Source organism: Neltuma alba, unplaced genomic scaffold, assembly GCF_004799145.2.
Source record: "Neltuma alba isolate B1F8T4 unplaced genomic scaffold, ASM479914v2 tig00011324_pilon, whole genome shotgun sequence".
Lineage (NCBI taxonomy): Eukaryota > Viridiplantae > Streptophyta > Magnoliopsida > Fabales > Fabaceae > Neltuma > Neltuma alba.
The window spans coordinates 96141-113500 of NW_021636031.1; the positions used below are offsets into that span (position 1 = coordinate 96141).

The following is a 17360-nucleotide window of genomic DNA, read 5'->3' on the forward strand; positions in this document are numbered from 1 at the left end:
TGTACCGGTCAAATGTAAAATATACATACCTTGGAATAAAAATGAAAATGAATAATGTTAAAAACAGTAATAATAATCAAGCTAACCACAACTTAATAATATATATACCTGTCATTTTGGGTATTCAAAATGACATATGCTTTTCCTTAATTGTATACCAAACAGATGATTGATATTAAAGTGCTGAGAAAATAATATATATAGTTAGTTAGTGTACAAAAATTTTATGAAAAAAATCATAAAGAAATACCTCTGAAATTTTAAAATGATTATAAAAATGTATTATCATTTACTTTTTAAATATTATCAATTGTTATTAAAGTGAAATAAAAAAGACTTAAAGTTTTAAATTTAAAGATTTTTTTATAGAAATCTCTCAAATTTTATTTAGAAAAACACCTGTCTATCGCGTTTAAGGATAGGAATAAAACGCAAATGGGGTTTTATCATTAAAAAAAAAAAGAATTGAACAATCTGCTACGGGAATAAGGAATTCCAAAACAGAAGTTACGTTTGATGGTCATTTCGTGGTTCATGGACCAGTGAAATGATAGAGGTCAGGGAGCAGGTCCTAGTGGGGAGCATAACAAACCATAATAAAGAAGAGCATCAGAAAAGATGCTAGGGTCCATCCCTAGCCTACAACTCTAAAACTTTGGAAGCAAGGCTTGGCTTTTTATTCATTTCAGAATATTTGGAATCACAAGATATTTGCTAAACTTATCACCAGATCGAACGCTTTATAGCCATTTCATTTCATGTTGAAAATTAAGATAATAATAATGAAATTATATACTATGTATTGTCAGAGTTATTATGATTTCATATTCCTTGATGTAACGATAAAAATTGTGCGAATTTACAATGAAAAAGCTGGCATGAAATAGAGTGAAAATTAAATTTTATGCTTTGTTAGATGAGTGAGAAGATAACACCGTAAAAAAAAAAACAGAATAAATATACTCAAATATGATACTTTTGTCAAATCCCTCAAGTTTTCTTATTTATTTTTATATTTTTAATTTTTAATACACTATTCCCGAACCTTCAGGTAGCAGAGATGTTATTACTGTGATTAAGACTTGCAACTGACTGGGAACAAAGAAAATAGAGGTGAATTGCTGTGTAATTGTGGGGAAGACTCCAAAGACCAAAAGATTCTCTCCAGTCTTACGCGGTTTTGTACTTTTTACGTGTCCGAATATTACAGGTCCTCACACATTATGGTCTGTTTATTTTCAACTTATTGTAATTTATCTCTCCATTATTTAAGAAGAGGTGCGCCTCTGCTACTAGCTTGAAGTGATAAGCCCAGTACTCGCTCGAATCCAAATAGCCACCTCCAACCACCCTCTCTCTCTCTCTCAATCTCCTTAGGCATCTTGCCCTTTCCGACGCTGTATTGTTACCGGCGAGACAGCCATGGCAAATTCAGCTCCGACGAAGAGACGTGTGCCGGTGGGATACCGATTCCGTCCGACCGAGAAAGAGCTCGTTGCTCACTACCTCAGCCGCAAATTGAAGGCCCGTGATTCTTCCGTTCACAACACTATCCCGGAGATTGATGCCTGCAAGCTTGAACCCGGGGATATACTAGGTATTTTAATTTAAATTCTTCTTTCAAATTTCTTAGACTTCGTCATCTTTCCTATGCTATGGCGTTTGATTTTGCTTTCTTGTTCTTCTCCAGCGCTTTTGGCGAACAAGTTCGACGATTCGGAGTGCTTTTTCTTCAGTCCCTACAATTACAAGTACTCTAACAGTACCCTGCGGGACAGGAGAACATTGCGTGGCTTCTGGAAAGTTACCGGTAGAGGCGGTAAAATCATAGATCAAGACACTAACAATGTCATTGGGACCAAGAAGAATCTGGTTTTCTATGAAAAGCACGAACCTCGTGCTCAGAAAACTAATTGGGTAATTCATGAATATCATGATGCTACCCTACCAGTACATGAGGTAAATTACATGTTGATTTGCTTATGAGATGTCTCTACATACATTCTTAGAAAATAAAAAGTATATATCATGTTTCTATCTATTTTGTGCTATGGTTATATGTATCCGGTCTAACTTTTAGGGTGAATAGCATGAGTGTCATTGGTTTTATATTACTCTTTTCATGTCTCTCATTGTTTGGTAACTGATATTTATTATTGGTAAATGTTGATGCCATCCATTCTTGGTGTAATACTTTTTTTTTCAATCAAAATCGTTAATACTATCATTTCTAATTTTATACTTCAATTTACAGAGGACTCATGTTTTATGCTGGTTAAAGAAAAACAACGAGAAGAAAACAAAAGAAAAAACTCTTCGTAAGAAGAAATCGAGTAATATGATGCTTGAAGATGAAAATCAAGCGAATATGTCTATGACTTCAAGAGTAAGTAGAGGAATTGTTAAAGTTTACAAGGTGTATGTGAGTTAACAAGTGAATTAATATTTGGTTGTTATGTTTTTCAGGAATATTGTTTTTCTAATATGAGTTCAAACACTCAAGTATCTTCCCAGTCAAATGAAACTATAAGTTTGTTGACACAAATACCTTCCCAATCAAATGAAACTATGGACTCACTAGTTCAAATGTTTTCCCAATCAAATGAAGTAGAAGATCCATTGATTCAAAGATTTTTTCACTCAAATGAAGCTGTGAACCTTGAGGTTCAAATACCTTCTCAATCAATTGAATCTGAATCTATAGATTCATTGATTCAAAGGCTTTTGCAATCAGATGAAAATATAAACTCAATGGTTTATATACCATTTATGTCAAATTCTAGCACTGAACTACCATTTGATGCATGAGAATTTGGCTTCAACTTACTCTTGCTGCGGTCTCCGGGCATGGATTAGCAAGGGTTATTCAGAATGATGGCAATATCTAGTCTGCAATGATGGAAAGCGCAGAGAGCTATCTATAATTTAAAGTCGTGTGGTGTATCTTCCGTTTTTTTAGTTGGTTTTTTTTGTTGTTGCTGGTTTTGGAAATTATGATGCTCTAATAATTAAGTAAAAGAATTGCTGTGTATCATCGATCTTTCTTGGGTTCTATGGCTTGTAATAGACCCGGGACTATTTACCTGTACCCTTGATCCCTCTGTTTTACATAATGCAATTTTTTGTGGCAAAAAACGTTTGTTGTCTTGCCATGATCAACAGCAGATTCTTCCTTGTATGTATAGGATATCAGATATAACCAAAAAAAAAAAGCCTTTATTTTTAAATAAAAATTTAAAAAATTAGCATTGTTAAAATAACAATGACGTCAAATCTTAATAAGAGTGTGAATCTCACCTTGTGCATCCGAAATGAGTTTGTTTTTATATGCTAAAATAGGTCATTGATATTATGGTGTTGAATTGTGTGAAAGAACTCCTCTGTTTTTTTGGCTGAGAAGTTTGATAAAAAAAAAATTAGTTGAAAAAATGAGGGAAACTAAAATCAAGGTTTGCCGCAAATATTTTCTTCAAAAACATGATAAGTAATGTTTTCATTGCTCAACAAGTAATATTTTACTTACGTGCATGTTATATCTTATGAAAAAGAAAAAAATATATAAATCTATCCTAAAATAAATCAAGATGATGGTATTCCATTTATATCTTGTTTGTAGATTTAACTTTTCAAAATCGTCGTATCGGTAGTAGCCAATAAATTTGATCTGTAGGTTTTGCTTCCAGGACCTATCATTTGTTTTAAAACAGAAAATGGAGCCATTTTGGAAAATCATAAAAAAAAATATTTGTTGGATTTCAAAACGATAAATAGTAACTTTTACATATTTTGACCCGTTAAAACCATTTTGAAAGTTATCACAGTTTATTTTTTTAAAAGGTTACATTCAGTACACAAGTAGTCCAAGTAACATGAGCAGTTGAAATAACAAGTTTACAGTGAGAATGACAACTTGTTTTAATTACTTGGGACCTCATTGTAATTCTCCCTTTTAAAATTCCATTTTTATGTGTGGGATTAATAAGCATGCAAAAGTTTTGGCCAAAAAAATAACCATACAAAAAAAAAAGAGTTACATAAACGGCCTCAAAAGCCAAGACAATGGGAGGAAAACTTGGAAAGCATGTAGGGTCTCTCTGTGGATAAATCTCCGGGATCTCTCTGCGATCCAAGTGAAAGTTACGCGTTGAATACAGAGGAGAGACGAAGAAAGAAGAATTAATGAAAGGAATATACAAAAAAGATGGTGGAATCAATACTTGGAAAAAGCTAAAACTTGGGCAACAAGGACTGCTATTTCATTCTTCTCAAAACACGCACTATAATTATAACATGAAATAAAATACTTTTAGTAGATTAGTTATGTTAGTTAAATTAGTTAATATGATTTTTTTTAAAAAATACTATGAGTATCTTTCTTAATTCACTCATCCTCTCTTCTACTTAATTATTGTTAAGTGAAATTAGTAAGGTTATTTTTTTTTTAAAAAGTAAACATATAGATAGGTCTTACTTATAAAACTAATATCAACTCTTCAATTAGGTCATATATTAATGATAGGAAGAGTACTTCTTTAGCCTTTTCCATGGGGGTGAGACTTGAGAAAGTATATTTTTTTTCCTTATTTCATTAAATTTACTGTATGGATGTATATTTTTATTCTTAATTTTTACTTTCTATAAAATATTATTTTTTATAAAGTATATATGTTAAAAGGATTAAGACGATAGAATTAGGCTTAAAGTACATTCAGCATATTACAATATTTTTTAGGTACATATAGCATCTTAAAGTATTTTGAGGTGCATCTAGTATCATGAAATATTTTTTAGGTATGTCTAGCACTTTAAAGTATTTTTGTGCATTGATACTGGATGTATCAAAACATATTTTAGGATGTTAAATGCACTTAAAAAAAATATTTCACATTGGTAGATGCATCAAAAAAATATGTTAAAATGTTGGATATATTTAAAAAAAATATTTTAGAGTGTTGAATATATCACAAAATACTCTAAGATGTTAGGTGGATTTAAACCCACAAAATTAATACCTTAGAAATAGGGCGTAAAGAAGCATTGGCTTCATCACTCATATTATGCGCATTGTTTTTGTTTTTGTGTGAAAACGTTTGCCTCTTCGCATCACGATGACTTTCTAAAACCAAAAAACACACGCACAAATGTGCGTGCGCATACACAATCCTTCTAGGGGATGCTCAGTTCTTAAACTTTGATGGGCGAATTGGTGTAATGGGCTTTCTTTGACTAACAAGGTCATGGGCTTTCTTTGATTAACAAATCGATGGGCTTCTTAACCTAAAGATGACAATAATCTAAGTGATGTAGTTTGATTTTTTGGGCCCCAATTTGTTTTTTGGGGTTGGGGCAATCTAGAAACCCTAGAAGAAGCCGCCTACAATTTTTGGCCGCTTTGCCATTCTTCCTCTTTGCTGGAATCTCTACATGTAGCTCCATTCTCAGGTAGCAACAAACCTAGTGCTTATGACACCCTATTATTCTTCCGTCTTTATTTCTATGGGGTTTGAATTCTTTGTGACAAATTCTGATGATCCAAGTAGGTTTTTTTTTTCCCCCCAAATCTTGTGATCTTAGGCACCCTTGACAATTCCACCTATTGGCTGCGAGGAAAGTGGTCTTGAGTCTTCTTGGTCCCAATGACATTGTTAGCGTCTTGATTCTCGATGTCCTTGGAATTTTTTGGAGCTTCAGGGCACAACAATGTCATTGGTACCTAGAATATTTTGTAGTTACCTCTCTTGGTAGCCCGATAGGCCTTATGCTTTGACAAGAATGAAGCAACGACTTTGATGTACTCAAGATTAGTCACGAGAATTGAAGAGGCTGTTTATATTACCGTTGCTTACCTCTTGATTAACATCGTGTCTTTCATGCAATTGCAAGCCAGAGTATGCTATTGTTACAGTAGTTCAGTATGTTTTGAAATTTACTTCGAAATACGATTAGTAGTTGTCCAGATACTGCAAGGTTATTGGCATTTACTGGAATTCATTGAACAGTAGTTGTGTTAGGGCCTAGACGCCACCCAATTTTTTCAATCTGCATTGTGTGGTGAGAAGAATTTATCATTAATATCCTTGAGATGCCCTAGAAACATGGAGTAGCCTGTCTTAACAGAGATGCCGATGCATTTCATTTGAAGAAATGCGAATTTTAACTCCCCATATGATGTATTCCGCAGGCTTTGAAGAAAATAGTAGTTAGTGAAATCAAATCAAATCAAATCACTGAGTTTTAATTTTACATGCTTCTTTTATAATTTTGAGACTATGACTTCCTATGGTAATCATATCTATATATATAGAGGTTGTGTCCTGCTCTGAGTTTTGCTTATTTGGCTTATTCTTTATAATTAGAGGGATCTGCTCTTTCTCTTTCCATCTATATGTGTCATCTTCTTTTGGTTCTTGGCTGGTAAGGATAACTGAGCTGTCTGCCAAGTATTTCCATCGCATGGATTATTAGTTGAATCAACACCTTGTATTAGTAGTATTTCTGTTTGTTTCAAACTAGAATATGCATGTTCTTCCATGTTTATTAATTTTAATTTTTTATGCTTTGTTACTTTTGTCTCTCCTGGTTAATAAAATCTGCAAGTGCTATTAGGTATCATGGAATAAGCAAACACCGTAGGTTCTTGAGTCATGAAGACCGCAGAGCCATCTCCTATCTCCTATTGCAGTATAATCGAGATGGGAAACTAATTGGAGGGGGTATGAAGAAGGTTGCATCAATGTATTCGGTATCCAATTCTATCATTAAACGTATTTGGCAAAAAACAAAGGTTGGGGATGGTGCATGTCATGAAAAAACAGGAAATTGTGGTCGCAAGAGAGTCGAACTTCATACTAATCAATTTCTTCAAGTTCCTTTTGCTAAGAGAATGACCTTGCGAGATCTATCTTGTGTACTGAATATAAATAAAACCTCTTTAGTTAGACTTCAAAAGAAGGGAGTTATCCAACATCACTCTAATGCCATTAAGCCATATTTAAGGGCAGAGAATAAGATTTGCTAGACTATAGTTTTTTTCATCCACGATTGAAAGTGGTTTAGTGCTAGGAGATCTAACTTTTAAAAGCATGTATAATGTAGTTCACATTGATGAGAAGTGGTTCTATATGACTAAAAAGACTGTGAACCATTACATGCTATCAATAGAAAATGATCCATTGCGTACTATGCAAAACAAAAACTTTATTGGAAAGGTCATGTTCTTGGTTGGTGTTGGCCATCCAAGGTTTGACAGTGAAGGCAATGAAACTTTCTTCGGGAAAATTGGAGTCTTTCCTTTAGTGACAAAAGAGCTAGCAAAGAGAAAAAGTGTTAATACACCTGTAGGTTCATTGATAACAAAGCCTATAACTTTAATTAGTTACCAAAAAAGTTAGTAGATAGTTTCTTATTAGATATGTTGTGCTCACCATAAAAGCAAAGTGGCCTAGAGATTAAATAGGGGAGCCGATTTATATTCAACAGGACAATGCAAGATGTCACATTGATCCAAATGACAATGAGTTTTATTGAGTTGCCATAGAACATCGATTTTGTATTAGCTCGATGAACCAACCTCCTAATACTCTTGACTTGAATATTCTAGATCTTGGCTTCTTTAATGGCATACAATCTTTAGAATACAAGGAAACACCAAAAACAACTGATAATTTGATTGCGGCAGTGATTATATCATTTGAATCATTCCCATCCATTAAGTCTAACAAAATATTAGTGACAAAGGGTTGCATCATTTTGAATCTTCAGGATAGTCTGTTGACCTATAATGAAGCATCTTGCTATTCAGAAGAAAGAGCAATTCAAGGAAAGCAGGGCGAAGACAGGGTAACAATTCAAGGAAGAGTATGGAAACCACAAGCAATGGAAATAATAGAAGGGTTAGATCCTTCACCACTACCAAAAACATCTGATTAGCGACAGAATTTACGGACGGAATTTTTATTTAGCGACGAAATCAAATTACGGATAGAATTAGTGACATAATTGATTACATCGCTAATTTTTTCGTCACTAATTGGATTACCGACGGAATTAGCGAGGGAATCAAATTCCGTCAGTAAATTGAAATTCCGTCGCTAATATATTTTTTTAAAAAAATTAAAATTGTATTACCACATGTCGCCACCATATAATTCCTCTGTAAAGTGACTTCTCCACGGTTTGAACCAAAGACCTCACTTGTGCACGAGCGCGACTTCACCAGTTGAGCTGCAATGAACTTACTGACTTATTATGCAAAATTAAATATATATATATATAATATTCTCTTACACAAATAATTATTTATACACATATATATTATTAGAAAGTAAGAATAAACTATATGATAATTTTAATCATAACTATTTTTGTAACAAAATAATTTTTAGATATTTGTTTTACTATTTATTTTATAATGCTTTATTTTTAAAAAATTATTTTAATATAATATTAATCTTCAATGACACTAATTTTGAATTTTAAATAGTAAATAATTTTTTCATAAATATATTTTTAAATTTAATTCTTTTATTTAATATTTATAAGATATATAATTTAATTATATATTTATTATATTATTATATTATATTATATTAAATATTATATTTTAGCCATGGAAATTAGGGATGGAATAATTTTCTGTCTCTAATTCTGTGGCTAAATTAGCCATGGAAAAGTATTTTGTCGCAAATCGTAATTATAAAAGTTTAGCCATGGAATTAGCTACGGAATTTTCTGACGGAAAAAATTCTGTGACTAATTTTAATTATAAAAGTTTACCACGGAATTTTCTGACGAAAAAAATTCCGTGGCTAATTAGCAACGGATTAGATTCTGTCGCTAATTCCGTAGCTAATTTAGCGACGAAATTTTCATGGGTAATCTGTCAGAAATTAGCGACGAAAATTATTCTGTCACTAATTCTGTTGGTAATTAGCTGTTTTTTTTTGTAGTGCACATAAATTAGCTAGCTGAGTTAAAATCCAAATCCTCCCTCAATTTACCATAAGGATATAGTCATTGGGATGTGACGTCATCAGGAAAATGTACCCGCAGCGAACTTCTGGCTCATAATGATACGAGTATAGAAGGTAACTTTATAAAGGTGGGGATGGGGGGACATAACAAACCCCACATAAAAAGTGAAAACATGAGAAGCTGACTTTGTTTTCCTTTTAGAGGGAGACTGAAGAGGCACTTTGCGGTGGGATGGATGGTCATGGTGGGGTTTAACACAGGAAGAGACTTGACCAGTGACTCTCACCATGTTTCAACAAATTCAGAATATTCAAAATTTCAAACTTGGGATGCAAGCCTTCCTTTTTATTCTCTGTGTGTGTGTGTGTGAGGTATCATGTGGGAGATTCCATTGATGCCTTTCGTTACTGGTGGGTAGGAGGTATGAAGGAGGGGGTGACCCTTTCCTAGTTTCGTCCAAGGCTTTTGCCTATGATAATGTCTGAAATGAAGTTAATTAAAGGGGGTTTATAAATGATGCAATCCCTCGTCGGCTTCCTTCGCAATTGTCATAAATGGTCTGTGAAGTTAGTTAAAGGGGCTAAATTATTTTTTTCCCTTGTGGATATAGGCCTATAGCGAAATCTTTGTATAGTTGACTTATTTAAATTCTGTTGAGAATTGTAATGTACTGAAATAAGCAGCTTATCTCAGTACATTTACCCATGGCATTGAATTGTTGTTCGCTGTCCCCCCGGGAGGGATGAAAGTGTTTTTTTTTCAACTGAGATCATACGTCGTTGGTTTCTGTTTCTTTTCCAAAAGACCGTACCCTTTAGTCAAGCAAAGTTTTGCAAGGTCAGCTGAATTTACACATCTCAGAATTATTTCGATTGATCCTGCGTTTACTGAAACTTGCCCGAAAATGGTGCTTGCAAAGAAGAGCAAAAGCGCAGATGTAGGAATAAGATGGAACGCTTCATTAATTTGTTACACGAATTGACAAATAAGAAATCTGAGACAGATGCTTGGTTTTCACAAAAGAATACGACTGGTCTTTCAAACTGTACTATGCAGAGAAAAACGCGTGAGATTCGATGATGATTAAAAGAGAGAAAGCTGATTTAGAATCGCAACGGAAAGGGGTGGGAAGCGGGAAAAAAGAAAAGAAGAAAATGTTGCAATTTTGCAATGAAAATTCGAAAGGAGGATGGAATGAGGAAGGAGTTTTGCAAGGTCTTGACCTGTACAGACACGGTTATTTGCTGGTGGGTCCCACAGTTGATTACGTGTCCAAACATTACAAGTTCTCTGACGCATCGTCGTTTGCATGCATGAGTCATCCACTTTCCCCTCCTTACGCCCGAAGTTACTAAGATTACCCAAGACGCCACAAATTATTCTTTCATGGCGTGTCATTTATTTAATTTTTGAGCTTCATCCTTCACAAAAATATATCTGTTAGTTACCCCCACTTTATATAACCTCTATGTATTTGTATTTGCCTTCGATAAAAATAAATAAACATCATTTTTATTTATTTTAATTCAAAATTCACTCCCCCCTCTTTAAATGGCGATGCGAGTTTTGCTTAGAGCGACAAACTTTTGGAGTATTGCCTTCCATTGTCATTCCCGACCAAACAACGTCGCCACAAGCACTCTCTCTCTCTCTCTCTATAGGTTTCTTCTTCCTCAAGCTCTCCGCTTGCCCTTTGATAAGCTCGTCAGGTTATAGTTGAGAGTCAGCCATGGCGGACCCAGCTCTTATGCAGCAAGATATGCCGTTGGGGTACAGATTCTGCCCCACCGATGAAGAGCTCGTCGGTCACTACCTTCGACACAAATTGATGGCTGATGATCCCTCCATCCACGATACCATCCCTGAGATTGACGTTTGCAATTTCGAACCCGGGGAATTACCAGGTCTCATAATCCAAACCCTTCATCTTCTTCTTCTACAAACCAATACTTGTTTTACTGTAACATTATTATTTATGCTTCAATCATCTTACGATTCTCTGCCGTTTGATCTTGCTTCTTCTTCTTCTTCTTATCCAACAGCTGTTGTTTCATCTTTTTCGCTGAACAAGTCAGGCGAACCAGAATGGTATTTCTTCAGTCCTCGCGGTTACAAGTACCCTAATAGCAATCGGTGTAATAGGGCAACATCGAGTGGCTACTGGAAAGTAACCGGTCAAGACAGAAAAATCAGGGATCTTGCCACCAACAACGTTATTGGGACCAAGAAGAGTCTGGTTTTCTACCAAGGACGCACCAAAAGTAATTGGATCATTCATGAATATGACCTTTTTCCTCCAAACCAGGTAAGCTTCTATTCTTTGTTTGCTTATAGTTGCGAGATTACGGAAACTCAACTAATTGGTGACTAAATGTTCAACACCAATTTTCACGTGTGGAGCATTGTGTCTGTTATCGTTTCTTCTAGATTATATCTGGGTTCGACAAACAAATGCTTGATTATTCTTCCGTGTCGCAGGGAACTTATGTTCTATGTAAGTTAACGAGGAAATACGAGAAGAAAACAAAAGAAAAGACGGATAAGACAAGGAAGACAAAGGACACTATGGCTGCCGAGTACGGAAATCAAGCAAATGATATGATTCCAGGAGTAAGTAGAAAAATTCTCGAGCTACTGATAAGTATATTGTTCATATATTTCATATACAAGCTCAAGATGTGAAACATAATGAGAACTGATACTTGATGATTGATATATGATTCAGCTACAAATTCCGGAGTCAGGTGACTTTGGAGGCTCACCGCACGAAGTGGGGTCAACCAGTGAGATGCTACTTGATGAGCCAGAAGACGCATTTGATGTGGATTCGTTTTTGCTGTGGTCTCTGAGTGAGGATAAGTAAGAGTAACTGGAAGCGCTTACAGTATCTGACATATGCGTCGAGACAATAAAGAAAGGAAACCTACCTATTATGTTTAGGGAGAAAAAATACGATTGTGGTTATCTTTTTGAAGTGTTCTTGGGATTGAGTGTTTGTTTAAACCAGTTTTTCAAATGATTTAGTGCTTGTTGTAATAAAGTTGTGATCTACTCCTGATTAAATTATGTTTGCATTAATACTACTTTTTTTGGCTAACTAGAAGTGTGTTTTATGTAAGTTGAGATAAAATTATTCTCACTTATTTATCTTGTACTTCGTAAATCATGATCGAAACAAAACTGTTTATAAACTATTCTAAACAAGCCATCTATAGTATAGTAGATGTGAGATTAGAAAATAAAATATATATACCTTCTAATAAAAATAAATTTTAGCATCATTAGAAAGATAATCTATTTCAATAAGATTTTTAATTCTTTTGGAAACTTAATAATATGTATACCTTTGGACACAAACTTTCCTTAATTATATTAATAATATATATACCTATCATTTTGGGTATTCAAAATGACAAATTTTCCTTACCTATATACCAAAAAGATGATTGATGTTAAACAGTTGAGAAAATAACATATATATTATCTCAAGTTCTAATTATAAAATCTTATTTGTAAACTAGAAACAAAAACTACAAACAAAATTTTATAGTTAACGAAAACTATAAATAAGATCTTATTAGTGTATAAAAATTTTATTTAGAAAAACACCTATCTATTGCCTTTTAAGGATTGGAATAAAAAAAGAATTGAAAAAAGGGGGAATAAGTAATTCCAAAACGATAGTTACATTTGATAAACATTTCATGGTTCATGAACCAGTGAAATAATAAAGGTCAGGGAACAAATCCTAGTGGGGAGCATAACAAACCATAATAAAGAAGAGCTTCAGAAAAGATGGTAGGGTCCATCCCCAGCCTACAACTCTAAAACTTGGGGAGCAAGTCTTGCCTTTGCTTCATTTTCAGAATACTTGGAATTACAATCGAGTGCATAACCTTGGATGGATATCTGCTAAAGTTATCATCAGATTGAACACTTTATAACCATTTCATTATATGTTGAAGATTAAGATAATGATAATGAAATTATAAACTATGTATTTTCAGAGTTGTTATGATTTCACATTCCTTGATGTCACGATAAAACTTGTGCGAATTTACAATGAAAAAGCTGGCATGAAATAGAGTGAAAATTAAATTTTATGTGAGTGAGAAGAGAACATAGTTTTAAAAAAAAAAAAAGCAGAGAAACTATACACAAATATGATACTTTTGTCACCATCCGAACGAGGTTAAATAAAAACAAAATCCCTCAATATTCAAAGTTGTCGCCTTGGTGAGCAAGTTTTCTTATTTATTTATATATTTTTAATGTTTAATATCCCATTCCAGAACCTTCAGAGAGTAGAGATACTATGACTGTGATTGGGACTTGTAACTGACTGGGAACAAAGAAAAGAGGGGTGAAGTGGGGTATAATTGAGGGGAAGAGTCCAAAGACCAAAAGATTCTCTTTAGTCTTACGCGGTTTTGTACTTTTTACGTGTCCGAACATTACAGGTCTTCACGCATCATCGTCTGCTTATTTTCAACTTAATTGTAATTTATCTCTCCATTATTTAAGAAAGAGGTGCGCCTCTGCTATTCGCTTCAAGAGATAAAGCCCAGTGCTCCCTTGAATCCAAATTGCCAGCTCCGACCACCCCCGCCCCTCTCTCCGTCTCCTTAGGCATCTTGCCCTTTCCGACGCTGTATTGTTACCGGTGAGACAGCCATGGCAAATTCAGCTCCGACGAAGAGACGTGTGCCGGTGGGATACCGATTCCGTCCGACGGAGAAAGAGCTCGTCGCTCACTACCTCCGCCGCAAATTGAAGGCCCGTGATCCTTCCGTCCACAACACCATCCCGGAAATTGATGCCTGCAAGCTCGAACCCGGGGATATACTAGGTACTTTAATTTAAATTTTTCTTTCAAATTTCTTAGACTTCGTCATCTTTCCTATGCTATGGCGTTTGATTTTGCTTTCTTGGTCTTCTCCAGCGCTTTTGGCGAATAAGTTTGACGATTCGGAGTGCTTTTTCTTCAGTCCCTACAATTATAAGTACTCTAACAGTGCCCGGAGGGACAGGAGAACATTGCGTGGCTTCTGGAAAGTTACTGGTAGAGGCGGTAAAATCATAGATCAAGACACTAACAATGTCATTGGGACCGAGAAGAATCTAGTTTTCTATAAAAAGCACGAACCTTGTGCACTGAAAACTAATTGGGTAATTCATGAATATCATGACGCTACCTTACCAGCACATGAGGTAAATTACATGTTGATTTTCTCTTGAGATAGATGTTCTTAGATAATAAAGAGTATATATTGTGTTTCTGTCGATTTTGTGCTATGGTCATACAATTAATATGGGGTTTTTTCAGGTCTAATTTTTAGAGTAAATAGCGTGGCTATCATTGGTTTTATATTACTCTTTTAATGTCTCTCGCTGTTTGGTAACTGATATTTATTATTGGTAAATGGTGATCCTGTCCATTCTCATTAGTATGTCATTTGGTGTAATATTTTTTTTTCAATCAAAATTATCAATACTATCATTTCTAATTTTATGCTCCAACTTTCATTTCTAATTTTATGCTCCAACTTACAGAGGACTCATGCTTTATGCTGGTTAAAAAAGAACAACGAGAAGAAAACAAAAGAAAAAACTTATCACTTAGTTGATGATAAGAGGAAGGCAAGTAATATAATACTTGAAGATAAAAATCAGGTAAATATGTCTATGAATTCAAGAGTAAGTAAAGGAATTCTTAAAGTTTACAAGTCGTATGTGAGATGGCAAATGAACTAATATTTGGTTGTTATGTTTTTCAGGAATGTTGTTTCTCTGATATGAGTTCAAATACTCAAGTATCTTCCCAGTCAAATGAAGCTATAAGTTTGTTGACACAAATACCTTCCCAATCAAATGAAGCTATGGACTCAATAATTCAGATGATTTCCCAATCAAATGAAGCAGAAGATCCATTGATTCAAACATTTTTTCACTCAAGTGAAGTTATGAACCCAGAGGTTCAAATACCTTCCCAATCAATTGAATCTGAATCTATAGATTTAATGATTCAAGCACTCTTTCAATTGGATGAAAATATAAACTCAATGGTTTGTGCACCATTTATGCCAAATTCTAGCATTGAAGTACCACTTGATGCATGAGAATTTGACATCAACTTACTCTTGCTGTGGTCTCCAACCTTGGATGAGCAAGGGTTATTTAGAATGATGGCGATATCTGGTCTGCGCTGATAGAAAGCGTAGAAAGCTATCAATAATTTAAAGTAGTGTGATGTATCTGCTTTTGTTTTTTTGTTTTTTGTTTGGTTCCAGTCGGTTTTGTAAATTATGATGTTCTAATAAGTTAGCAAGAGAATTGCTCTGTATCATCTTTCTCGTGTTCTATGGCTTGTAGTGGACCAGGGGCTGTTTACCTGTACCCTTGATCCTTCGGTTTTACATAATGCAATTTTGCCATGCCAAAAACGATTGTTTTTTTGCCATGATCAGCAGCAGTTTCTTCGCTATAGATATAGGATATTAGATATAACCCCCAAAAAAATGCCTTTATTTTTAAATAAAAATTAAAAAAAATTAACATTGTTAAATAACGATGACAAATAAACATCTTAATAACAGTGTGTACCTCACTGTGTGCATCCAAAATGAGTTTGTTTTCATATGCTAAATTGGTCATTGATATTATGGCGTTGAATTGTGTAAAAGAACTCTGTTTTTTTTCGGTTGAAAATTTGATAAAAAAATTAGTTTGAGAAATGATGGAAACTAAAATCAAGGTTTGCGGCAAATATTGTCCTCAAAAACATTATGAGTAATATTTTCATTGCTCAACAAGTAAAATTACTTACATGCATGTTATATCTTATAAAAAATAAAAAAATATATAAATCTATCTTAAAATAAATCGAGATGATGGTAATCCATTTGCATCTTGTTTGTAGATTTAACTTTTCAACATCGTTGTATCGGTAGTAGCTAATAAATTTGGTCTGCAGATTTTACTTACAGGACCTATCATTTGTTTTAAAATAGAAAATGGGACCATTTTGAAAAACCATAAAAAATATTTATTGAATTTCAAAATAATAAATTTTATATATCTTGACATATTAAAAATATTACAAAAGTAATCAAAATTATTACAAAAATAGTTAGTACGGTTTATTTGTCTTTTTAAAATTTAATATGTACTTTGTTGATCATTTTTCTAATATTTTTATTACTAAAATATTCTTTTTATGTGTGGTAGTATAAGTGTTTTTTTATTTTTCTATTTTTGAATGTGAACACAACAATAAGACATCAAGCCGTGGGATTAATAACCATACAAAAGTTTTGGCCAAAAAAATAACCATACAGGAAAAAGAAAAAGAAAAAGAAAGAGCTACAGAAACGGCCTCAAAAGTCAAGAGGATGAAAGGAAAACTTGGGCAGCACGCAGGTTCTTTCTTTGGATAAATCTTCGGGATCTCTTTGCAATCCAAGTGAAAGTTACGTGTTGAATATAGAGGAGAGACGAAGAATTAGCGAAAAGGAATATATAAAAAAGACGGTGGAATCAATACTTGGAAAAGCTAAAAGTTGGGTAAAAAGTATTGTTATTTCATTAAGAAAATATTTTTCTCATTTAAATAGATTAAATATACTAGTTAAATTAGTTAATATGACTTTTTTTCTTAAAATACTGTAAGTATCTTTTTTAATTCTCTCTTCCTTTTTTCTACTTGATTATTATTAGGAGAATATTAATAGGGTTAATTTTAAAAAAATTAATAAACATATGAAATAGGTCTTATATATAGAACTAACATTTACTTTCCAATTAGGTCATATATTAAGAAAAGATGAGTACTTCTTTAACCCCTTCCATGAGGTGAAACTTGAGAAGGTACATTTTTTCCTAATTTCATTAAATTTTCGACATGAATGTATATGTTTTTTCTTAATTTATATTTTCTATAAAATATTATTTTTTATAATATATATATATATATATGGAAAGGAGTAAAGCAATAAAATTAGGGTTAAAATGCATTCAACATCCTAAAAATATTTTCCTAGGTACACGTAGTCCCTTAAAATATTTTGAGGTACATCTAACATCCTGAAATATTTTTTGGGTGCACCTTAAAGTATTTTTTGTGTATTAATGTTGGATGTATCAAAGAATATTTTAGGATGTTAGATGCAGCTAAAATTTTTTTCACATTGTTAGATGTACCCAAAAAAATACTGAGATGTTAGACATGTTTAAAAAAGATATTTTAAAGTGTTGTATACACCACAAAATACTCTAAGATACTGGGTGAATTTAAACCTACAAAATTAATACCTTAGAGATAAGAGTTAAAGAAGTATTGTGTTCGTCACTTATATTCTGCATTTTTTTTTTTTTTTTGCTGTGGAGAT

At 33.5% G+C, this 17360-nt stretch overlaps 2 protein-coding genes across 6 annotated transcripts in view; both read left to right on the forward strand.

Annotated features, from left to right (window-relative positions):
• Positions 1–15433, forward strand: part of LOC114711967 (protein NTM1-like 9) — a 31610-nt gene extending 16177 nt beyond the window's left edge. Inside the window, exons 2-5 of one of the 5 annotated variants that reach the window (XM_028896414.1) lie at positions 1419–1597; positions 1691–1959; positions 14527–14646; positions 14751–15433. In XM_028896414.1, the coding sequence (XP_028752247.1) occupies positions 1423–1597; positions 1691–1959; positions 14527–14646; positions 14751–15092 (906 nt within the window). In that variant the 5' untranslated portion in view covers positions 1419–1422 and the 3' untranslated portion in view covers positions 15093–15433. Of the gene's footprint in view, positions 1–1351; positions 1598–1690; positions 1960–13537; positions 13823–13915; positions 14185–14526; positions 14647–14750 lie in introns of those variants that run through there. The other 4 variants (XM_028896410.1, XM_028896412.1, XM_028896409.1 and 1 more) reach the window with 4 other exon arrangements.
• LOC114711974 (protein NTM1-like 9) lies at positions 10578–11943 on the forward strand. Its single transcript, XM_028896422.1, has 4 exons — positions 10578–10877; positions 11016–11278; positions 11452–11583; positions 11699–11943. The coding sequence occupies exons 1-4, from the start codon at positions 10703–10705 to the stop codon at positions 11834–11836; spliced, it is 708 nt and encodes a 235-aa protein (XP_028752255.1). The 5' UTR covers positions 10578–10702; the 3' UTR covers positions 11837–11943.
• Positions 15434–17360: the final 1927 nt, after the last annotated feature.